General features: G+C 42.4%; 1 protein-coding gene across 2 annotated transcripts; it reads left to right on the top strand.

The window, feature by feature from the left end:
- Positions 1-1,135: 1,135 nt before the first annotated feature.
- LOC118358954 (ras-related protein R-Ras-like) lies at positions 1,136-20,492 on the top strand. 2 transcript variants are annotated; one of them, XM_052480257.1, is made up of 6 exons: positions 1,136-2,032; positions 2,211-2,310; positions 15,564-15,666; positions 17,537-17,645; positions 17,910-18,028; positions 18,282-20,492. In XM_052480257.1, exons 1-6 carry the CDS (start codon positions 1,946-1,948, stop codon positions 18,367-18,369), a joined length of 606 nt encoding a protein of 201 aa, XP_052336217.1. In that variant the 5' UTR covers positions 1,136-1,945; the 3' UTR covers positions 18,370-20,492. The 2 variants fall into 2 exon arrangements, with proteins under 2 accessions (XP_052336217.1, XP_052336218.1); XM_052480258.1 differs by having other exon boundaries at positions 1,138-2,032; positions 2,211-2,298.
- Positions 20,493-25,212: the final 4,720 nt, after the last annotated feature.

Raw genomic sequence — 25,212 nt, 5'->3', positions numbered from 1 at the left:
GTTCTCTCCTGGTTCTTCAATTCTGACTCATCTCCCATGTATTTCACCATAAATGTACAATCATTTAGGCCTATGAGGAAAAAATCTGATATGGTTATTCACTTATTTTATAAAATATTACAAGAATACAAAATAAAGTTTGGATCATTTTCACTTTTAGACAAATCCACCCGTAAACATCAACAAATTACTTGGGTTAATAAGGAGGAGTTGAGGGTGAAACCTAGTCAGTTGTACATCTGAATGCCTTCAACTGAAATGTGTCTCCCGCATTTAACCCAACCCCTCTGAATCAAAGAGGTACGGGGGCTGCCTTAATCGACATCCACCGTGCCCAGGGAACAGTGGGTTAACTGCCTTGCTCAGGGGCAGAACAACAGATTTTTACCTTGTCAGCTCAGGGATTTGATCCAGCAACCTTTTGGTTACTGGCCCAATGCTCTAACCACTAGGCTGAATGTGGGTGTGGTAAAAATGAGCAACATGCCCATGTAAATGAGTCACATCCGGTTGAGGGGATAGGCAAATCAGGGAGGGAAAGGAAGACAAGAATGCTTTACTTGGCAAGAACTATTAGTATAAAATACTATATGCTACGAGTTTTCCCTCCCATATCTCCTCATATTCTCAACAGGTTGGCCTTAGTCGTTTGATGGTAATCATACAATACTCTCAAAAGAATTGGCTAAAGTACTAAACCCAAACAAAAAAATAAATAAAGGGGTTATAAAACATTCCATGTGCCAGGGATCAATACACCCCCATATGTTGCAAAAGCAGCTTTATAGGTATACTCCCCTGCCCTAGATATATGTACACTCTGCTGTAAAATTCCTCATTAAACAAATGAATGACTAGACCTTCATACAACTGGGCTCAACGGCCAAATAAGGTAGTAAACGTAATGTGGTACACATAATGTGTGAATACTATGGTTAACTCATTTAAAATCTGGTTTAACCGTATTGTTTCAGTTTCACGAATACACGGTCAGTGTTAATTATATAAACATTTTTAGAATGTATCTCATTCTAATAGAGCCTTTGCTGATTCATGAAAAGAGAAGCGTGAGAATTTATACAATGAGGAAACAGTGTCGGTAAGACACGCCTGGTTTTACATATGCATGAGATTTCGAGAAACCCTTCTTGGTTGAGAAACAAAAGTTGCCTTGGAGCGATGAAAAAGTAAGTCCGTGAAGACGAGGGAAAAATGAACACATCGCCAAGAAAAACCCTGTAACTTAGACATCACAAACGTTTGTATATAATGCGTCTGCAGAGATATGTAGACGGATCAATCTCGAGATAATGCACGTTAGGCAAGTGGGTTGAAGTTTGACGGGGTAGTTGATAATCAAGCTCATATTTTTCTTTCTTCTGGAGTCACAAAGTTGGCATCGGTAGCCTAATTTACTTAAGGCGGGTGCGGAAGGCTTTTCACCTGACAAAAATGATGTGAGATAGGCCGATAAACCGTTAGATTTGAACAATAATACTTTATTTGTTTTTTTTACCGGGTTATGTAGCGACCTATGAATTTTAGGAGCAGTAATACGAAACTATTGGGGTTAGAGGCGTCTTTTGTGGGTCGTTTACAACACTGGGCCAGGCTAAAACTAAACTTTTCAATGTTACGAAATAGTATCAGAAAACGAACTATACATTTTATATTTGAGATATTGATAACCTATCGTAGGTAATTCAAGTTAAATATATTGGCGTAATACCGAGGTAAAAACCCAACTCCGCTACCTTCTCGGATTTTTCTATGAGCTACCTTGATAAAAGTAGTTCGCTCAATCGTGGGAGAAGTGGACTTTCATTTTCCCTCCTCATCTACCCTGCGGATTACTAAATTACACTTAGTCAATAGATCCTACCAGCTAGTCAGTTTTATCATTTCGTTTTTAGACAATTGTTGAAAGTATTTTACGAAACGAATCATGTCTGCTGAGGAGGAGAGATTCAAGCTGGTCGTCGTGGGCGGGGGCGGTGTGGGGAAAAGTGCCTTGACCATACAATTCATTCAGGTGAGAGAATCCCCCCAACTGTTTGGACATTGTCAACTGTGTGTTGTTTTGTGTGTCTTGAATTTGTCACATCTTCTGATGTGACTAGTATGTTGTAGTGGTCATTGAACTTTTGCATATTAACCCATATAGGCCAACCCACACAGTCTTGACCCATGCTCTCCTATCTTTTTCGCAGTCATACTTTGTATCGGATTATGACCCAACCATCGAGGACTCCTACACCAAAATATGCACAGTGGATGGGAAAGAGACACGATTAGACAGTAAGTCATACTGTAAGTTTATTGGCGTTCTTTGCTCCTCGAATAGAGGGAAAGCGTAAACTACTTGAGTCGGTGAGTGAGCAAGGCCAAATCTGTCTGTATGATTCACCAACGTCTGCTCTGTTATGACTTGCAGTTGGCAGATGTTGATGCTCTAAGCCAAGGTGTAGTCTTTTCACTATGCCGTAACAAAAGTGTTTCTGTCCGTCTGTGTTCATATTCAAGGAAGATAACAATATATGGCCTGTTGGCCCCTGTCGAGTCGGTTAACCCTGGGCATTTACATCTAAAAGGACCCATGAGGACCAACGTGAAGTTCATAGGAACATGTCAAATTGAGTGTCAAATGAAAGCGAAGTCTATATTATTATTATTTTTTAAATTAAGACATATATATGTTTTTAACCATTTCCATCCTAAAAATGGGGAATAATCAAAGGCTTCGAATTCTGGTTGTACAGATGGAAAAGGGGTCTTAGACAACATCTACCAGATATTTTTTTTAAGGTATTATAAATACATCAAAACACAATGTTGAAGTAAAGACCCCTGCCAACTAATATGAACACTTATATTTAGTTACAGAGAAATTATTTGCCTTCTGTAAGTTTAAGAAACATTGCCTTGTCTTGTAATTCTGTTACCAGAAACGCATACATCTAAAATATTTTCTAAGGAGGATAATGAAAGTTCACATAAGTAACAAGCAAAGGTAGACCTAATAATTCGTTATAGGGGTTTTACTGATAACAAGTTTGTTTATGAATTATTAAGTGATTAAAACTTGTAATTCTGTTACCAAATCCGTAATTGAATTACCGAACAATCAGTAACGGAATTACTGCGATTAAATTGGCTAAAATGGGAAGTCATAGTAGTCACAAACCATTTACATTTGAGTCATTTAGCAGATGCTCTTACCCAGATCGACTTACAGTAGTGAGTGAATACATTTTTGTACTTTTTCCCATACTGGTATCAAACCCACAACCCTGGCATTGCAAGCGCCATGCTCTACACGGAACATTTGGGTCCAATGTGGGTCACCTGCTACTGTCCTCCCTTCAACTGGCATACTGTTATCTTCTGCTCATAACTGTTTTCTTTCTCTTTCTGTCGTCTGGTGGTCAAAGCAAGACTGTGAAAACGGTCTCGACAACCGCTCTCTCTTACTCGCCCTCTTTTTCTCTCGATCTCTTTTTCTCTTTCTCTCTTTTTTTTCGCCTTTATTTAAAGGCAAGTTGAGAACAAGTTCTCATTTACAATTGCGACCTAGCCAAGATAAAGCAAAGCAGTTCTACACATACAACAACACAGAGTTACACATGGAGTAAAAAAAAAACAGTCACTAATAAAGAAGAAAAATAAGTCTATATACAATGTGAGCAAGTGAGGTGAGATAAGGGAGAAAAAGGCCATGGTGGCGAAGTAAATACAATATAGCAAGTAAAACACGAATGATTGATTTGCAGTGGAAGAATGTGCAAAGTAGAAATAAAAATAATGGGGTGCAAAGGAGCAAAATAAATACAGTAGGGAAAGAGGTAGTTGTGGGCTATGTACAGGTGCAGTAATCTGTGAGCTGCTCTGACAGCTCGTGCTTAAAGCTAGTGAGAGAAAAGTGTTTCCAGTTTCAGAGATTTTTGTAGTTCGTTCCAGTCATTGGCAGCAGAGAACTGGAAGGAGAGGCGGCCAAAGGAAGAATTGGGTTTGATGATGAATATGTAGCAAGGGCCAGCCAACGAGAGCGTACAGGTCGCAGTGGTGGGTAGTATATGGGGCTTTGGTGACTAAACGGATGGCACTGTGATAGACTGCATCCAATTTATTGAGTAGGGTATTGGAGGCTATTTTGGAAATGACATCGCCGAAGTCGAGGATTGGTAGGATGGTCAATTTTACAAGGGTGTGTTTGGCAGCAGTGAAGGATGCTTTGTTGCGAAGTAGGAAGCCAATTCTAGATTTAACTTTGGATTGGAGATGTTTGATGTGAGTCTGGAAGGAGAGTTTACAGTCTAACCAGACACCTAGGTATTTGTAGTTGTCCACATATTCTAAGTCAGAGCCGTCCAGAGTAGTGATGTTAGACAGGCGGGCAGGTGCAGGCAGCGATCGGTTGAAGAGCATGCATTTAGTTTTTACTTATATTCAAGAGCAATTGGAGGCCACAGAAGGAGAGTTGTATGGCATTGAGCTCGCCTGGAGGGTTGTTAACAGTGTCCAAAGAAGGGCCAGAAGTATACAGAATGGTGTCGTCTGCGTAAGAGGTGGATCAGAGACTAGCAAGAGCGACATCATTGATGTATACAGAGAAGAGTCGGTCCAAGAATTGAACCTGTGGCACCCCATAGAGACTGCCAGAGGCCCGGACAACAGACCCTCCGATTTGAAACACTGAACTCTATCATTTGAGAAACCAAGGCTGTCTAGTCTGCCGATGAGGATGTGGTGATTGACAGAGTCGAAAGCCTTGGCCAGGTCAATGAATACGGCTGCACAGTGTTGTTTTTTATCGATGGTGGTTATAAGATATCGTTTAGGTCCTTGAGCGTGACTAAGGTGCACCCTGAAACCAGATTGCATAGCGGAGAAGATATGGTGGGATTCGAAATGGTCGGTAATCTGTTTGTTGACTTGGCTTTCAAAGACTTTAGGAAGGCAGGGTAGGATAGATATACAGTGGGGCAAAAACGTATTTAGTTAGCCACCAATTGTGCAAGTTCTCCCACTTAAAAAGATGAGAGGCCTGTAATTTTCATCATTGGTACACTTCAACTATGACAGACAAAATGAGGGAAAAAAATCCAGAAAATCACATTGTTGGATTTTTAATGAATTTATTTGCAAATTATGGTGGAAAATAAGTATTTGGTCAATAACAAAAGTTTATCTCAATACTTTGTCATTGCCAAGAAAGGGTATATAACAGAGGTCAAACGTTTTCTGTTAGTCTTCACAAGGTTTTCACACACTGTTGCTGGTATTTTGGCCAATTCCTCCATGCAGATTTCCTCTAGAGCAGTGATGTTTTGGGGCTGTTGCTGGGCAACACGGACTTTCAACTCCCTCCAAAGATTTTCTATGGGGTTGAGATCTAGAGACTGGCTAGGCCACTCCAGGACCTTGAAATGCTTCTTATGAAGCCACTCCTTTGTTGCCCGGGCGGTGTGTTTGGGATCATTGTCATGCTGAAAGACCCAGCCACGTTTCATCTTCAATGCCCTTGTTGATGGAAGGAGGTTTTCACTCAAAATCTCACGATACATGGCCCCATTCATTCTTTCCTTTACACGGATCAGTCGTCCTGGTCCCTTTGCAGAAAAAGAGCCCCAAAGCATGATGTTTCTACCCCCATGCTTCACACTAGGTATGGTGTTCTTTGGATGCAACTCAGCATTCTTTGTCCTCCGAACACAACGAGTTGAGTTTTTACCAAAAAGTTATATTTTGGTTTCATCTGACCATATGACATTCTCCCAATCTTCTTCTGGATCATCCAAAAGATCTCTAGCAAACTTCAGACGGGCCTGGACATGTACTGGCTTAAGCAGGTGGACACGTCTGGCACTTCAGGATTTGAGTCCCTGGCGGCGAAGTGTGTTACTGATGGTAGGCTTTGTTACTTTGGTCCCAGCTCTCTGCAGGTCATTCACTAGCCCCCCTCCCCGTGTGGTTCTGGGATTTTTGCTCACCGTTCTTGTGATCATTTTGACCCCATGGGGTGAGATCTTGCGTGGAGCCCCAGATCGAGGGAGATTATCAGTGGTCTTGTATGTCTTCCATTTCCTAATAATTGCTCCCACAGTTGATTTCTTCAAACCAAGCTGCTTACCTATTGCAGATTCAGTCTTCCCAGCCTGGTGCAGGTCTACAATTTTGTTTCTGGTGTCCTTTGACAGCTCTTTGGTCTTGGCCATAGTGGAGTTTGGAGTGTGACTGTTTGAGGTTGTGGACAGGTATTTTATACTGATAACAAGTTCAAACAGGTGCCATTAATACAGGTAACGAGTGGAGGACAAAGGAGCCTCTTAAAGAAGAAGTTACAGGTCTGTGAGAGCCAGATATCTTGTTTGTTTGTAGGTGACCAAATACTTATTTTCCACCATAATTTGCAAATAAATTCATAAAAAATCCTACAATGTTATTTTCTGGATTTTTTTTCCTAATTTTGTCTGTTATAGTTGAAGTGTACCTATGATGAAAATTACAGGCCTCATCTTTTTAAGTGGGAGAGCATGCACAATTGGTGGCTGACTAAATACTTTTTTGCCCCACTGTAGGTCTGTAGCAGTTTGGGTCAAGAGTGTCCCCCCCTTTGAAGAGGGGGATGACCGCAGCTGCTTTCCAATCTTTGGGAATCTCAGATGACACGGGGTTGAACAGGCTAGTAATAGGGGTGGCAACAATTTCGGCAGATAATTTTAAAAAGGAAGGGTCCAGATTGTCTAGCTGATTTGTAGGGGTCCAGATTTTGCAGCTCTGTCAAGTTACAGAGTTGCAAGCACATTAACCATCTACATACCCTCCTGTTATTCTCTTTTTTTCTCGCCATCCAGGTGAGTGCGCATTATCAGTCACGAGGGGGAATTTTATTCCCAGCAGATAATATCTGAGGTAGTTGAGTGACAATTTTATAGCCAGCCCCTCTCGGTCAACCGTGGCATGTTTTATTTCCCTCCCTGAGAGCTTACTGCTGATGTAGGCTATGGGGTGTTCGACCTTTCCCACTCCCTGGGAGAGGACCGCTCCGATACCGACATCAGAGGCATCCACCTGGACAATGAACTTCTCAGATAGAGTTCAGTGTGTCACATCGGAGGGCCTGTTGTCCGGACCTCTGGCAAACTCTATGGGGGTGCCACAGGGTTAAATTCTGAGTCCGACTCTTCTCTGTATATATCAATGATGTTGCTCTTGCTGCGGGTGATTATTTGATCCACCTCTATGCAGACGACACCATTCTGTATACATCTGGCCCTTCTTTGGAGACTGTGTTAACAAACCTCCAAACAAGCTTCAACACCATACACCACTCCGTGGCAACCAACTGCTCTTAAATGCTAGTAAAACTAAATGCATGCTCTTCAACCGATAGCTGCCCGCCCGACTAGCATCTCTACTCTGGACGGTTCTGACTTAGAATATGTGGACAACTATAAATACCTAGGTGTCTGGCTAGACTGTAAACTCTCCTTCCAGACTCACATTAAGAATTTCCAGTCCAAAGTTAAATCTAGAATCGGTTTCCTAATTTGCAACAAAGCCTCCTTCACTCATGCTGCCAAACTTACCCTCGTAAAACAGATTATCCTACCGATCCTTGACTTCGGCGATGTCATTTACAAAATGGCTTCCAACACTACTCAGACTACATCCAATTTGCTATCACAGTGCTATCCGTTTTGTTACCAAAACCCCATATTACTACCCACCACTGCGATCTGTATCCTCTCGTTGGCTGGTCCTCGCTACATATTCATCATCAAACCCACTGGCTCCAGGTAATCTATAAGTCTTTGCTAGGTATAGCTCCACCTTATCTCAGCTCACTGGTCACCATAGCAATGGCCACCCGTAGCACGCGCTCCAGCAGGTATATTTCACTGGTCATCACCAAAGCCAACACCTCGTTTGTCTGCCTTTCCTTCCAGTTCTCTGCTGCCAATGACTGGAACAAATTGCAAAAATCATTTAAGTTGGAGACTTATATCTCCCTCGCTAATGTTGTGTAAACTGTCAGAGCAGCTTATCGATCGCTGCAGCTGTACACAGCCCACCTGTAAATAGCCCATCCAACCAACTACCTTCCTCATCCCCGTTTTTGTCTTTCTACTCTTTTGCACACCAGTATTTTTACTTGCACATATCACTCCAGTGTAAATTGCTAAATTGTAATTACTTTGCCACTATTGGCCTATTTATTGCCTTACCTCAATTTGCACACACTGTATACAGATCTTTCTATTGTTATTGACTGTACATTTGTTTATTCCATGTGTGACTCTGTGTCGTTGTTTTTTGTCACACTGCTTTGCTTTATCTTGGCCAGGTCGCAGTTGTAAATGAGAACTTGTTCTCAACTGGCCTACCAGGTTAAATAAAGGTGAAATATATATATTTTTAAGTCCCTGTCAAAGTCTGGTGCTCTTAGCACTGGTTTTCCGCACAGAGCTTTCTAAAAGTTTAAGGAAGCCATCTTTGCTGCTTGAGTCCATCTCACATGGGTGGGGAGGTCTTTCTTGGTCAGGTCGGACAATGGAGCGGCTATAGAGACATAATTTGGTATAAAGCACCAGTAGTAACTTGTGAGCCCAAAGAAGGATCACACCTGATTTTTATGCCTTGGCCACTCTTGGATAGCCTCCACTCTCTTTGTCTGAGGGTGTATGACACCACACCCAACAGTGTACCCCAGATATTCTACCTCACTTAACCCGAGCCTGCATTTCTTAGGGTTAGCTGTCAAGCCCGCTCTCCTTAGGCTTCCCAGCATGGCCCGTACCTGTTGTAGGTGCGTCTCCCAGTCTTCGCTATGGATCAATGATGGATCATCATTAAGTTCACTCTTTTGCCTGGCTCTGTGTATAAATGATGCTGGATGAGATTTATATTCCCTTTGAGGGAAGAGAATACCTCCTGGTGTCGGACCACTAGGGCATGTAGGTCCTGCTCTTGCTGGTGTGTCAGTGACTTCACGACCCGCACCTCTAGTTGGGGTTGATCTTGTTGGACTGCGGGTTGGGAGCAGAACCTAATATCTTCATTTCTCTCATGGTACTCCTTCATAAGGTTGATGTGGTATAGCTGTTCAGGTTTTCTCCTACCTGGCTGCCTTACTCTGCAGTTTACAGGGGATACTCTTGCCATTACTTCCATTACGCTAAGATCCAATGTACCTTATGTCCTACATAAGTCCAGGATCCCTCGGCACGGCCTCCCATTTAACAGTTAAAACAGGGAGAAGTCCATTGGCAACTGGGGTATCTCCCTAAGAGCAAACAATAAGTGAGGTAATACCATGTTCCAGTTCCTCCTGTCCCGTTCCACAACCACCTTTTATCATCGACTTTACAGTTTTATTCAAGTGTTCTCATAAACCATCTGAGGATGAAATGTGCTTGAGTGTATCTGTTTAACCTGTTACAAGGCACACAAGTCTTTCATTATGCGGGACATAAACGGGGTCCCTGGTCGGTCAAAATAGAGGAGGGTATGCCGACTCGGGAGAATACCTGAAACAACTCTTTAGCAATGCCTTTTAGTGGACATATTACGCAGTGGTATGGCTTTGGGGTAGCGTGTCAAAATCAATTGCCACCGGTATACAGTGGCTTGCAAAAGTATTCACCTCCCTTGGCATTTTTCCTATTTTGTTGCCTTACAACCTGGAATTAAAATAGATTTTTGGGCGGTTTGCATAATTTTATTTACACAAAGTGCCTACCACTTTGAAGATGCAATTTTTAAAAATTATGTAACAAACAAGAAATAAGACCAAAAACATTTTGAAAACTTGAACGTACATAACTATTCACCCCCCACCCCCCCAAAGTCAGTATTTTGTAGAGCCACCATTTGCAACAATTACAGCTGCAAGTCTCTTGGGGTATGTCTCTATAAGCTTGGCACATCTAGCCACTGGGATTTTTTGCCCATTCTTCAAGGCAAAACTGCTCCAGCTCATTCAAGTTGGGTGGGTTCCAATGGTGTACAGCAATCTTTGTCATACCACATATTCTCAATTGGATTGAGGTCTGGGCTTTGACTAGGCCATTCCAAGACATTTACATGTTTCCCCTTAAACCACTCGAGTGTTGCTTTAGCAGTATGCTTAGGGTCATTGTCCAGCTGGAAGGTGAACCTCCGTCCCAGTCTCAAATCTTTGGAGGACAAACGGGTTCTCTCAAGGATTTCCCTGTATTTAGCACCATCCTTCAATTCTGACCAGTTTCCCAGTCCCTGCCGATGGAAAAACATCCCCACAGCATGATGCTGCCACCACCATGCTTCACTGTGGGCATGGTGTTCTCGGGGTGATTTGCGCCAGACTTGATGGCCAGAAAGCTACATTTTAGTCTCATCTGACCAGAGTACCATCTTCCATATGTTTTGGGAGTCTCCCATATGCCTTTTGGCGAACACCAAACATCTTTGCTTGTTTTTTTCTTTAAGCAATGGCTTTTTTCTGGCCACTCTTCCGCAAAGTGTGTATGGCTTAAAGTGGTCCTGTGGACAGATACTCCAATCTCCGCTGTGGAGCTTTTGCAGCTCCTTCAGGGTTCTCTTTGTTGCCTCTGATTTAATGGCCTCCTTGCCTGGTCTGTGAGTTTTAGCGGGCGGCCCTCTCTTGGCAGGTTTGTTGTGGTGCCATATTCTTTCAATTTAAAATAATGGATTTAATGGTGCTCCGTGGGATGTTCAATGTTTCTGATATAGTTTTACAACTCAACCCTGATCTGTACTTCTCCAACTTTGTCCCTGACCTGTTTGGAGAGCTCATTGGTCTTCATGGTGCCCCTTGCTTAGTGGTGTTGCAGACTCTGGGGCCTTTCAGAACAGGTGTGTGTGTGTATATATATAACTGAGATCATGTGACACTTAGATTGCACACAGGTTAATTTTATTTAACTAATTATGTGACTTCTGAAGGTAATTGGTTGCACCAGATCTTATTTTGTGGCTTCATAGCAAAGGGGGTGAATACATATGCACGCACCACTTTTAACATTTTTTATTTGATTTTTACATTTTTTATTCTTGGAAACATGTCTTTTTTTTTCATTTCACTTCAACAATTTTGAATATTTTGTATGGCCATTACATGAAATCTAAATACATTTAAATTACAGGTTGTAATGCAACAAAATAGTAAAACCACCAAGGGGGGATGGTGGTGCAAGGCACTGTATATTCGTGCTCCCTGGCTGATTTGGGAATAGGACCTACCAGATCCATGGCTATCTACTCAAAGGGTGTTTCAATGATGGGGAGGGGGATGAGTGGGTTTCTGTAATTTGCTGCGGAGGCATTATGTTTGGCACTTGTCACTTGACTTGCAGTACTTCTTTACTATCACTTGTAATGTGGGGCCAGTAGAATCTACTCATGATGTGCTCTTTAGTTTTGTCTACTGCCAAGTGGCCTCTCAACACATGCGCCAGGTACCGTACCATATCTCTATATGCTCTAGGCCCCTTCTCTTAACCACCAGTACTGTAAGCCCTTTATGCAGTAATAAGGGGGATTGATGTTCTCCATGTGCTTCCCATCCATCACCTTCACTCTGTGTTGCGCCGAGACCAGGTCTGGGTCCTGCAGCTGTGTGGTGCTAAACTGTCCTGTCAACTCATCAGATAAATTAACATCTTGGCTGTATATTCTCACTGGGGCCCGTGCGGGCCCTTGGTCTCCTCCGCTCTCCGTTGTGAGATCTGAGCATGTATCCTCCGGTCTTTTCTTGAAACAGCTGCCTGTGCCTCTGATCTTGAATTTAATTTTCTTCCTCCCCTGCTCTTGATCTGGGTGACTTCTCCCTGGAGTGCTAGTGGGGCATATCGGTTGCGTGCCTTTTGGGGATGTGTTTTCTCTGAGTGTGCCAGTGACTGCTTTGCATTGCTTACACGCACTGGTGCGGTCTTGGGGCTGCTCTGTTTAATCCGCCACAAACTCTCGAACAAATGAGTCTCTCCCTAGCAGTACTGATAATTGGTTCACAACCCCCACCTTCATAGTGCACTTGCCTCGTGGAGTAACTAACGTAACCTGCGCCACTGTGTCCCCATGGATACAGGAGACTGACATCTGTTCCTGACATAAATCTCCCTCCCGTACTATGTGTGACCGAACTAGGGTAATCTTACATCGCTTCTGCATCCTCTCCTTGGTCTTTTAATACCGGGGCTCCCTCTACGGTCCAACACTGCGGGGATAGATTACATGGATGTGCACCCCTTGAACCGGAGGAAGGCTCAGTTGGCACCAGACACACAGTCTCTCTCCAACCCCTGGTCAGCCATATTAGTTGATACATTTGGGCTCTTGCTGACAGCCCTGACTCGTTGCTATCGAAGGTCAACTCGTGGAAACGCTTGGCCTGTGGATTCAGACAGCACCGGGATAAGATTTTGGCTTTTAGTTCCCTGCATCTGCAGGATCCAGGTTGAAATACGCAGCCTGCACACACCCAGAAAGAAAGGGGGCCAGCATCCCTGCCCACCGCTCTGGGGCCCATAGTTCTCTTACTGCTGACCTCTTGGATGATCGCAGATAGGCCTCTATTATTTGAATCACTTACGCAAGCAGTAGTGTAAAGTACTTCTTATGGGCAGGTGGGACGGTAGCGTTCACCTGGCCAACATCCGGTGAAATTGCAGAGAGCAAAATTCAAACTACAGTATTATAAATATTTAACTTTCATAAAATCACAAGTGTAATACATCAAAATAAAGCTTAACTTCTTGTTAATCCAGCCGTTGTCAGATTTCAAAAACGCTTTACGGCGAAAGCAAACCATGTGATTATCTGAGGACAGCTCCCTGCATACAAACACATGAAAAACATATTTCAACCAGGCAGGTGTGACACAAAAGTCCAAATATATCACAAAATAGTGATATAAAAAATGCCTTTACCTTTGATCTTCTTCTGTTGGCACTCCAAAAGGTCCCAGTTACATCACAAAAACCAGCCTGAAACTCTTTCTAAAGACTGTTGACATCTAGTGGAAGCCCTTGGAACTGCAATCTGGGAAGACTTGGCCTTATAATAAAAGTGATAGCCATTGAAAATAGTGGGAGGGGAGGGGGGGGGTTGTCCTCAGAGTTTCGCCTGCCATATCAGTTCTGTTACACTCAGACATAATTTTAACCGTTTTCTATCCAAATCTGGCAGATTCACAAAACATGAATGCCTCGTTTGTAAATTATGTCCAACCCTCGGACATAATTTACAAACGAGGCATTCATGTTCAGTGAATCTGCCAGATCAGAGGCAGTAGGGATGACCAAGGGTGTTCTCATGATAAGTGCGTGAATTTTAACATTCCTCCTTTCCTGCTAAGCATTCAAAATGTAACAAGTACTTTTAAAAAATTGTGCTGTCTGGTTTGCTTAAGGAATTTGAAATGATTTATTCTTTCACTTTTTATATTTAAGTATATTTAAAACCAAATACTTTTAGATTTTTACTCAAGTAGTATTTTACTGGGTGACGTTTACCTTAATAGAAAATGACTCAAGTATCTTTACTTTTACTCAAGTATGACAATTGGGTACTTTTTCCACCACTGCACGCAAGCTCTTCCTCTTTTAAGCTGTTCTTTGTCTTTTGTCTCTGTCCTCTTCTGTCGTTTTATCTTCTTTGTTCTATATTTGTCCCCCACACCTCTTAATGGTTCAGGCAACATCACCATGAAGAGAATGATATTCATATCCATAATTATGCATTCCTGTATAGTACAGGACACCTTGAGTTTAAAATAAAATATTTTGGTCATTGAATAACAGTAGGTGAGTGAAGTGGACTCACCTACTGTTATTCAATGACCAAAATATTTTATTTTAAACTCAAGGTGTCCTGTCATAACTGACACCCCATTCTTTCAGCAGACATCTTTGAATCTTAATTCGGAGCAGATATTTAACCGTTTTTGGAAAATGTGGTCGCATAAACTGATTTTATCATAATTATTTTTAGAAACTTTGCATCTGCTCAGTTCTATCAGTAAATGTGTTTTTGTGTGCATAGAGTTGTATGGTTTGAACTTTTAAATCAATGTTTTTTGTTTTGCATACATTTTAAAGTGAAAATCTGAGCTGAAAGCATAATTCCTACTGACACAAAAGGAGGGTGTTGCGTTTGTCAGTGAGCCTTCCTTGCACCCCTCCTGCATTTGTTACTATGTTGCATCGACAGTGCATTCGGAAAGTATTCAGATCACCTGACTTTTTCCACATTTTGTTATTAAAGCCTTGTTCTAAAATTCATGCAATTATTTTTTCTCATCTTTAATTATTTTATTTTTTATTTCACCTTTATTTAACCAGGTAGGCAAGTTGAGACACAAGTTCTCATTTACAATTGCATCCTGGCCAAGATAAAGCAAAAGTAAATAGCAAGTAAAACACTGGAATGGTAGATTTGCAGTGGAAGAATGTGCAACGTACAAATAAAAATAATGGGGTGCAAAGGAGAAAAATAAATACAGTAGGGGAAGAGGTAGTTCTTTGGGCTAAAACACAATTCCCCATAATGACAAAGCAAAAAGAGGTTTTAGCAATTTTTTCAATTGCATAATAAAAAATTAAAGCTTATTTACATAAGTATTCAGACCCTTTGCTATGAGACTCAAGATTGATCGCCGGTGCATCCTGTTTCCATTGGTCATCCTTGAGATGTTTCTTCAACTTATTTTGGAGTCTACCTCTGGTAAATTCGGTTGATTGGACATGATTTGGTGAGGCACACACCTGTCTATTTAAGGTCCCACAGTTGACAGTGCATGTCAGAGCAGAAACCAAGCCATGAGGTTGAAGGAATTTTAGAGAGAGCTCTGAGACAGGATTGTGTTGAGGCACAGGTCTGGGTAAGAGTACCAAAAAATCTCTGCAGCTTTGAAGGTCCCCATGAATACAGTGGCCTCCATCATTCTTAAATCGAAGAAATCTGGAACCACCAAGACTCTTCCCGGCCAAACTGAGCAACTGGGGGTGAAGGGCCTTGGTCAGGGAGGTGACCAAGAACACAATGGTCACCTCTGTGGAGATGGGATAGCCTTCCAGAAGGACAACTATCGGTGCAGCACTCCACCAATCAGGCCTTTTATTGTAGTGGCCAGTCGGAAGCCACTCCTGGCTGTCTATTCTCACCATTTGGAGTTTGCCATAAGAAATATGTTTCTCTGGTTTGATGAAACCAAGATTGAACTCTTTGGCCTGAATGCCATCACATCTGGAGGACAGCATTATGCTGTGGGGATGTTTTTCAGTGGTAGAGACTAGGAGACTAGTCAGGATCGAGGGCAATATGAATGGAGCAAAGTACAGAGATCCTTGATTGAAACCGACTCAGGACTTCTGACTGGGGTATTGTTTGTAGATTGATGTGTGTGGGGGGAGTTTAATTTTAGAATACGGCTGTACCATAACAAAAGGTCAAGGGGTCTGAATACTGTCCGAATGCACAGTATGTCACTATACATATTTATCCCTGTGTACGTACATCTGAATCTCTCTCTCTCTGTGTGTGTGTGTGTGTGTGTCTGTCAGTCTTGGACACAGCAGGTCAAGAGGAGTTTGGGGCAATGAGGGAGCAGTACATGCGCTCAGGAGAAGGCTTCTTGCTGGTGTTCGCTCTGAATGACACTGGAAGGTAAGAATCGTCTGGGTGAATGCATCCACCCAGACAATCTCGAGTCATAGGCAAGCTGTAGATTCAAAACAGTATTCCCAACTACACAACATACTATGAAGTCCTCAGAGCTAAAGCATTTGTCAGGGCCACAGTACTCAAGGTTTCAGGAATGCAACGTCACTGTATGCAATTAGGGATGCACATTTTGGTAAATTTAGCTGCCAACTAACTGACCCTCATTAACCAGTCCAATGAAGGGTAAAAAAAGGGTAAAAAAAATTCTGAACATTAAAATAACCAACAGAAAATACTATCAGAGATATGTATATAATGATGAGATGCTTATGTTTCCGCTCTAACAATGGGAGTCGCCTTGCCTCTTCCTCTCTGATACTATGCATGCATATGCATACAAGGACCGGACATTTTTCATTAATAGCTTATGGCAAATGGGAGGCTCGCTTTACGAGTTGAGATTGAGAAATCAAAATAGCTCCTTTTTAGTCATGGCCACAAGGTTTTAACACCCACCTCAGTGATGCACAGCGACCACTACACATCAGGTGGAGAGGTGAGGAGTGATGTATGCGATTAGGAATGAAGGGGATGATTAAGTGGCCATGATGGAATGTAGCCAGGAAGAACATTTTGCCATGACAACGGGGTGAACACCCATACTCTTACAATAAGCGGCAAGGGATTTTGAATAACCACAGAGTCAGGACACGCGTTTAACGTCCCATCCAAAAGACAGCACCCTACGCAGGGCAATGTTCCCAAATGTAATCAAGGTCTGAAATTATTATATTAGTCAAAATGTATATCTGTTCTTGTCGTACTATTTACAGTCTAACTTTTAAAAATTATGTTCTGTCCCCCCGACCGTCTGTTCAAGAAAAATTGTCCAGCGGCTGTATCTAGTTGATGATCCCTGTATAGACCAATAAGCATGACTGGTCAAATACATTTTTGGCTGCTAACCGATTTAACGGTTAACTGTTAACATCCCTATTTGCGACGCAAACACAGCACACTCATGATCATTTATTCATTCCTTGAGGTGTTGAGGCATTCAAGCCATGGTCAGTATTACACTTAGTCTATACTGTGTTTTCTGGTTTCGGCCGTGCAACACTAATCAAACAGTGCTACAGTAACTAGGGGAAGTGAGACTTGTTATAGGCGTTCACCTCTCATAAGTGTCGCATTCATGACATGGTGTCAAATACAGGCAGCGTAATGAGCTGCTGTAGTAGTTCTCTCTGAATTGAAAGGTGGATGGGTGCAATTGCACCTTAACAGAGTTCATGTGTGCCGTTAGTTTAGATTGGTTGTGAAGCTCCTATGAATTGCAACAAACCCTTGCCCTCTTATGGGCTGTAGAATGTGTCCTAAAGGTGCACTGCAGAAGTTCTGTCCCCATGCGGCGACGAGTCTAAGTACAAACACAACATTCTAAGAACATATGTAGAGCTTAGCCTAATATAACAATTGTCTGTATTTATTTATAAACTGTACCTTTCCCCCCAGACTTGACTCCTGCCAGGTCACACAGGATGCCTGGCTTGATTTGGCAGGGTTCGATAGATGTCCTTTGTGTCCTGGTAGGACACAGGCTACCCCTCCCACTTCTAGTGTTTGTTGTCATGTTTGAATGTTTGTTGTCACTGTGCTGTCATCTTTGTACATTTTAAAATAAGAGTATACAATTCAACAAACAAAAAATAAGTTGGATTTATGCAAATGAATATGCCTCTGTTTTAGGGGGTATATACACTTGTTGTTTTTTACAGTACATTTAATTAATGATTGCACCTTTAAGGACAAAGCACTTGTGATCAGTTCCTAATGTGTTCTCGTTTTGACCACTTTCCTTCCCTTTTTTCAGTTACAATGAGATCCACAAGTTCCACACCCAGATACTGAGAGTGAAGGACCGGGATGACTTCCCCATGGTGCTGGTGGGGAACAAGGCTGACCTGGACCAGTCGAGAGTGGTACTGGTCTTCATCGTTAAAAGAGATCTTCTGCTAGCTTTAATGCCAATTTAGATCCTACTGGTTCAAAATCTCAGGCCTTGAAAATATGTTTGAGTTGCCAACAGGTGGCTAGTGGCTACAAGTGTTTCTTTGGCTTGATCTAATAGCAACTTCTTAATCTTACACAGTTTAATGGAATGAGGAAATGAAACTCGCCTGGCGAGCAGCTCGCTTTTAACCTGAGTGTATGTACCTCTCTCTCTCTCTCTGTACTGCCCGTAGATCTCCAGAGAGGAGGCCCAGGGCTTTGCCAGAGAGAACAGGATCCATTACATGGAGGCCTCGGCTAAGAACCGCTACAACGTAGACGAAGCCTTCCTGGAGGTGGTGCGAGCTATAAGGTAATGTCACAACGTTAACAGCTAGCTGCAAGGTAGGCTGTTTTAAATATTTTATTATGTTGCAGAAAGCTGTAAGGTACTTTTTAATAGGTCATCATGTTTATAGCTAAATGATTAGAAGAGTTGGTGACTAGAGGAAAAGTTGAGGGACAGATGTTGTGGTGTCCATTATAGCCTGCTCCTGAGTCGAAGCATCCAATGCTCTTTCCCTCACTCTCTCTCTCTTTCATTCTCTTTTTTTTTTTAAACATAGAAAGTTTCAGGAGACTGAGAGTCCCCCTCTACCTGCAAACCACACAGGAAAACGGAAGAGCGATGGCTGCCCCTGCACCCTCCTTTAACTGTCCCCTCCCCTGGCATAGCACTGTTGTCACAGAGACCAAAACCTCCTCACCTCACCACTGATGCAAGTCTTATCTGACTTACCTGGAGGGAAATGGGAAAATTGGGCAGGGGGGGGGGGAGATATACACTTGGAAATGCAAAAAAAAACTGGTGAATGGGGCAGGGATGTGTGTGTGTGGGAGAGCTTGCTTACGTCAATGGTGGGCAAAGTGGTGTTACACATTTTTATGGTTTCATTCACACAGAAATTAGCATCTTCAAACTTTTTTTTTTCTATACTTTTTGTATTTACGGTTTTGTTATTTCATTGAGTAAGGATGTAAAGGGAGGCCTTGAGCTAGATGAGAAGAGAGCAAGAGATGAGTCCACAGCCTGAAGAAAGAGTGAGAGAGGAGGGATGGTAAAGGGGGAGATCTCACAGATACTGTGTTTTAGGTGGCCTCCTACATTGGGTCAACCTGATGTAAGTCACTGGTTTGACGTTGCTGGAAGGAATGGGATCATTTAGAAACTAGAGGGTGCTGTTATTCATACCTACAACAGAAAAGGAAGGGAGCCCAGTTAAACTGACTAGACAAATTGGATTTTTGAAAAACCGCGTGGAAACGAGTGAGATAAAGAATAAGCAGAATGAGAGTGGAAACAAATGTTTGAAACACTGGTATTTTTTCACGGTGTAGTATCCATGACCACATAATATATATTTTTTTGCACAACTTCAACTTACGGACTGGTAGGCAAAAGTAGTTTGACACTAAAGTACTATTGTTTATTTTAAAATGATTGGGTGGAAGTTTAGGCGTGTCCAGGTACTTTTTGTCTGCATACAGGTGTAGGCCTGCTTTTTATTGTAATGCTGTTTGCAATTTTTTTGTCACTGCTTACCAGTGTACATCAAGGAGTTCGTTTTTGAACTGTATTAAATGAATGAGTCAAAGCTAATGAAGATCCGTTGAAAAGCTGCAGATAAGGCATCATTCCTTTCTACCAAAATACTTGTGGGTCCAACAATGACAACAAATGCAGTGTATTTATAATTTTGGTGTAAAGTTCAATAGTATACAGGGTTAACTGAATTCACAACAGAGGCAGAATGTAATATGGAATTTAGTTAAATTTGCGGTATGGCCTCGTCTCCGGGAATTGCTCCTCAGAGCCAGATGCTGATGACGTTGCCCTACACTGGGCAGCTGGCATCGGAAACCAACCCCGCTGCCCGTTATTATAACTGGGGGAGGGGATGGTTGTCGACAACTGTTGATGAGAAAGTGAGAGAACATGGCATATAAATACATCGTAAGATTGCCCATTGGTTGCGAGAGAGGACGGTGCTAATTAAAAGTGTGAGCTCATAAGCTGAACAGCAGGCATGAGGAATGTGCATTATTGTGCTGTGCTTATGGGATATAAGGTAAATAATGAATTACATTCCGGATGTGACTAATAGGAAAGAGAAGGCCGCTATGCTGATGATAATACGTTCGTATTCATTCCCACTATGCCCATATAATTATGTTATGCTTCAAGTTCAGACCAGCCTTCCTGATTGAACTTCCGTAAACTACATTTGTCATGAAGTAACTTGTTTGTTTAGAGAGGATGTGTAGCACTAGTCCTGCAAACCTTCATATAGATGTAATGAACAGTTAGCCTACTTTTCCCCTGGGTGATATTTCACACAAAGCAGGATAGCCATCTAAATTTCTGAAAGATTCCAAATATGTTCCATATTTGTGAGTTGATTCAGACTCAATTCTGTGACCCTAAAAATATTTTAGATGTTTTGATGAATAATTTGACTTCTCAAAACTGGCAATCTTATTTTATTTGTGAAATAGAACCCTGTTGATGATGTAGGATCAACGTTTGTCCCCCATTTGTTCTTTACCTAATTCTAGAATAATGCATTGACTCTTGTGTTTATTACTGTAGTCTAATAAGCCACAACATACAATTGTACTTAAGTCTGTTCTTTGTAATAATTTTTAACAGCAAAGAGCAGTTTGTATTCGTATACCAATGAATCTCAAACTATATCTAACTTGCACCCTGTAATCTGCCGGTACCTGCCATGTGTATTTTGTACTGAAATAAACCAAATACTTTTTTTTACACATTACACTTTTTATATGTTATTACCTAAATCTAGATATTTTGCTCAGAATAGGGCAGCTGGTTTATCTGGACAACTCCAACTTTTTTTCTACTTTACTATTTATCTTCAACAACATTGGTGAGCACTTAGTGATAGGAAAGAAGTAGCAAATCTCAGTTTGGCCCGAGGTCAAATGTGATTTTAACAAAAAAAAATTGAACTTCTGATGAATGCAATGAGAAAAGGAGCATGTAAATGTACAGATAAATAAAAAGGACTGTTTTGAATTGGGATTGTGACAATTCAATGTACTCAAGCATGCACTTATCTGATGTTCATTCTCAAAAATAGTATGTATGGTAGGTGGCCTGTGTTGTAATAGCCGGCATGGGTTCGAATCCGTCTCACTGCCCTTTGATTCGCCCTCCCCATCTTTCCAACACTGTTCTATCGCTTCAATAAAAGCGAAAAGAATATGTAAAGTTTTAAAAAAATACCTTTAACCCTAGTGTAGTGTTCAGGTCTGTGGAACCCATTTTCAATGTTTACTAAAAGAAAAATTCTACAATTAATAATTTTTTCAACCTGAGACTCATTGGACTTGGCTCATTTTCTGTGAACATGTAAAATAACAAATTTTCATTGAGTCTGTCATGCACTGCATCCCCCCTGCACATTTATATTACATATGTGGTGTTTGAGTCCACTGGACCCGAGGGTAATACAAGTGTATGTGTGTAGGTGAAAAGTAATACTTAAACAAGGTTTGCTGTGTGCCTTCACTCTGCCTTGCTCCTCCCTGAGTTTGCTGTTTCAACATAGCACCAAGAACCTGTCTCCTGCTGTCTTGCACTCTTTACCCTTTTGTATAGTGTGTAAAACTACACAATGTCTTGCGGGAACCTGAACAATGTTATTACATTACATTATTTTGATACATTGTAAAAAATTAAGTATTTCCCACACTCTACCCCAACCAGGTGCAAATTGGAGGAGGGACACAACAAATAGCTTTGCATGTGGAGCTCCTTGTCACAATCGATCAGTATGGCAAGAATGATCTCTGCTCAGAGGGCCCTTAAAATTATTTTCGCAGAGAGAGAAGCTAGTGTGGAAGGAGTTTTCCGAAATATGAGGATCATGTTTCTGTCTATTTAGAGGCTGACAGTGAGTTGGAAGGAGAGGATGAGATTGACCCTCAGCATTCCCCAGGACCAGCCCATCAGCAACCAGCTCATCAGCCTGCAGGAGGAGAAATATGTATGTTAAAAAATGTTGTGAAATTGAATGGTCTTCTTGGCCAAGGAATGAGCCACCCGCATGGCTGCCAATGTGATAAGGATGCAACCAGGGCCGACGCGGATGGCGGTTACTCATATGCAGGACATAGTCTTATTTTGAACTGTTCATTCCAGACTCCATCCACAAAATCATTCTGGACTGCACTAATTTGGAGGGAAAAGTGGATTTTTGGAGAGGGTTGGAAGGAGAGGGACCATTTACATGCATACTTTGGGGTTCTTATTCTTGCTGGTGTTTTCAGATCCAATGGGGAATCCCTGTGGGATGCAGAAGCTGGCAGATAACTTTTCCGTGCAACAATGTCTCTTGAAAACTTCCACATTATTTCCAGGATTATCTGCTTCGATAACTGAGACACCAGACCAGCTTGGCGGCAGAGAGACAAGCCAGCTGTAATCAGGTCAGTGTGGGACAAGTGGGTGTACCGCCTTCCCCTGTTTTACAACCCTGTGCCAAACGTTAGGCAGTACATACCATCTTAACCCTATACGGGGAGGCCAGGTGGAGGAGCCCCTGAGAAGAAACAAGGGTTGTCCTGGACATGACACAGGCTCTATGACCACAACTGTGACCACAACATCACATGCAATAACTTTTTTACTTCGCACAATCTGGGACAGGAGCTCCTCAAGAGGAATCTGACGATGGTAGGAACAGTACGCAAAAACAACCCAGAGCTCCCACCTCAGCTCTTGAATACATGGAACAGGCCTATCAATTCCTCTAAGTTTGTGTTCACGGCCGACACTTCCCTAGTGTCCTACTTGCCAAAGAAAGACAAAAATGTGGTACTCATGAGTACCCTGCATAGGGATGGGAGAATCTGTAGCCAGAAACATCAGAAATGTTAACTGATTACAATGCCACAAAAGTACGGAGGGACCATTTAGACAAGTTGGTGACTGGCCACAGCTGCAAAAGAAGAACCCTACGCTGGGCACTTCTCATATTCTTCAACATCTCTGCATTTGTCATCTGGATGGCATTGAACCCAGATTGGAACAGAGGGAAGCTCCAGAGGAGAAGGGTCTTTCTCGAGGAGCTGGACAAGACCTCAAATCCATAGGAGGCGACATATCCCAAGGACCACAGCTTCTGCAGTCATTGTGAGGAGGATTCAGGGGGAGGATGCTGGTGTACCATCTGCCCGACCCACAGAACCAACAACTTCAATACCGGAAGTAAGTGTGAGTGATGTTGCATGTGTGTGTGTCTGACTCTCCTACCTTGGCCTGCTGTAACTATCTGAGTGAGTGAGTGAAAACTCTGAAACTTTTAAACTCGGACAAAACAGAGATGCTTGTTCTAGGTCCCAAGAAACAAAGAGATCTTCTGTTGAATCTGAAAATGAATCTTAATGGTTGTACAGTCGTCTCAAATAAAACTGTGAAGGACCTCAGCGTTACTCTGGACCCTGATCTCTCTTTTGAAGAACATATCAAGACCATTTCAAGGACAGCTTTTTTCCATCTACGTAACATTGCAAAAATCAGAAACTTTCCGCAAAAATGATGCAGAAAAATTAATCCATGCTTTTGTCACTTAATAATAATATAAAAATGATTTGCAGCTTTTATCCAAAAACAGTCATGTGTGCATACATTCCATGGGTGGTTTTGTCAGCGCCATGCTCTACCAACTTAGACTACTGCAATGCTCTACTTTCCGGCTACCCGGATAAAGCACTAAATAAACTTCAGTTAGTGCTAAATACGGCTGCTAGAATCCTGACTCGAACCAAAAAATTTGATCATATTACTCCAGTTCTAGCCTCCCTACACTGGCTTCCTGTCAAAGCAAGGGCTGATTTCAAGGTTTTACTGCCAACCTACAAAGCATTACATGGGCTTGCTCCTACCTATCTCTCTGATTTGGTCCTGCCGTACATACCTACACGTACGCTACGGTCACAAGACGCAGGCCTCCTAATTGTCCCTAGAATTTCTAAGCAAACAGCTGGAGGCAGGGCTTTCTCCTATAGAGCTCCATTTTTATGGAACGGTCTGCCTACCCATGCCAGAGATGCAAACTCTGTCTCAACATTTAAGTCAATGGATCATAGGATTGAGTGTAGTCTGGCCCAGGAGTGGGCAGGTGAATGGAAAGGCTCTGGAGCAACGAACCGCCCTTGCTGTCTCTGCCTGGCCGGTTCCCCTCTTTCCACTGGGATTCTCTGCCTCTAACCCTATTACAGGGGCTGAGTCACTGGCTTACTGGGGCTCTCTCATACCGTCCCTGGGAGGGGTACGTCACCTGAGTGGGTTGAGTCACTGATTTGGTCATCCTGTCTGGGTTGGCGCCCCCCCCCCCTTGGGTTGTGCCGTGGCGGAGATCTTTGTGGGCTATACTCAGCCTTGTCTCAGGATGGTAAGTTGGTGGTTGAAGATATCCCTCTAGTGTTGTGGGGGCTGTGCTTTGGCAAAGTGGGTGGGGTTATATCCTTCCTGTTTGGCCCTGTCCGGGGGTGTCCTCAGATAGGGCCACAGTGTCTCTTGACCCCTCCTGTCTCAGCCTCCAGTATTTATGCTGCAGTAGTTTGTGTCGGGGGGGCTAGGGTCAGTTTGTTATATCTGGAGTACTTCTCCTGCCCTATTCGGTGTCCTGTGTGAATTTAAGTGTGCTCTCTCTAATTCTCTCTTTCTCTCTTTCTTTCTCTCTCTCTGAGGACCTGAGCCCTAGGACCATGCCTCAGGACTACATGACATGATGACTCCTTGCTGTCCCCAGTCCACCTGGCCGTGCTGCTGCTCCAGTTTCAACTGTTTTGCCTTATTATTATTCGACCATGCTGGTCATTTATGAACATTTGAACATCTTGGCCATGTTCTGTTATAATCTCCACCCGGCACGGCCAGAAGAGGACTGGCCACCCCACATAGCCTGGTTCCTCTCTAGGTTTCTTCCTAGGGTTTGGCCTTTCTAAGGAGTTTTTCCAAGCCACCGTGCTTCTACACCTGCATTGCTTGCTGTTTGGGGTTTTAGGCTGGGTTTCTGTACAGCACTTTGAGATATCAGCTGATGTACGAAGGGCTATATAAATACATTTGATTTGATTTGAGTGAGTGAGTGATGTTTGTAAAATTCCTGAACTAAGTGATTTCATCATTCTAGATTGCAGCTGGTAGCAACAAGAAGAAGCGATGCGATGTTTGTCCACCCATGTCTTGATTATAAGTGAGTTTTGTTTACAATTACAAGCAATGTGATCTAGCAGAGGTAAATTGCAAATATTAACCATGTATGCTGTCTATATTGTTTGTAATTGATGTGTCAATATCTAAGCGTTGTTATGTAAATTGTTATGGCTGTATTGATTTAAAAACCCAATAATGTTGTGGGTCTATCTGACCTGTGAACATTGGGTGAATACAAAAACATGAACACCACACAAGGATTAAAATATATTCTGCATAGAGGTCTACCTGGTTTTGGGGGACCGCCA

The sequence above is a fragment of the Oncorhynchus keta genome, chromosome 26, assembly GCF_023373465.1.
Source record: "Oncorhynchus keta strain PuntledgeMale-10-30-2019 chromosome 26, Oket_V2, whole genome shotgun sequence".
Taxonomy (NCBI): Eukaryota; Metazoa; Chordata; class Actinopteri; order Salmoniformes; family Salmonidae; genus Oncorhynchus; species Oncorhynchus keta.
The sequence above is the reverse complement of the archived record's forward strand: the minus strand, read 5'-3'. Positions and strand labels throughout refer to the sequence as shown.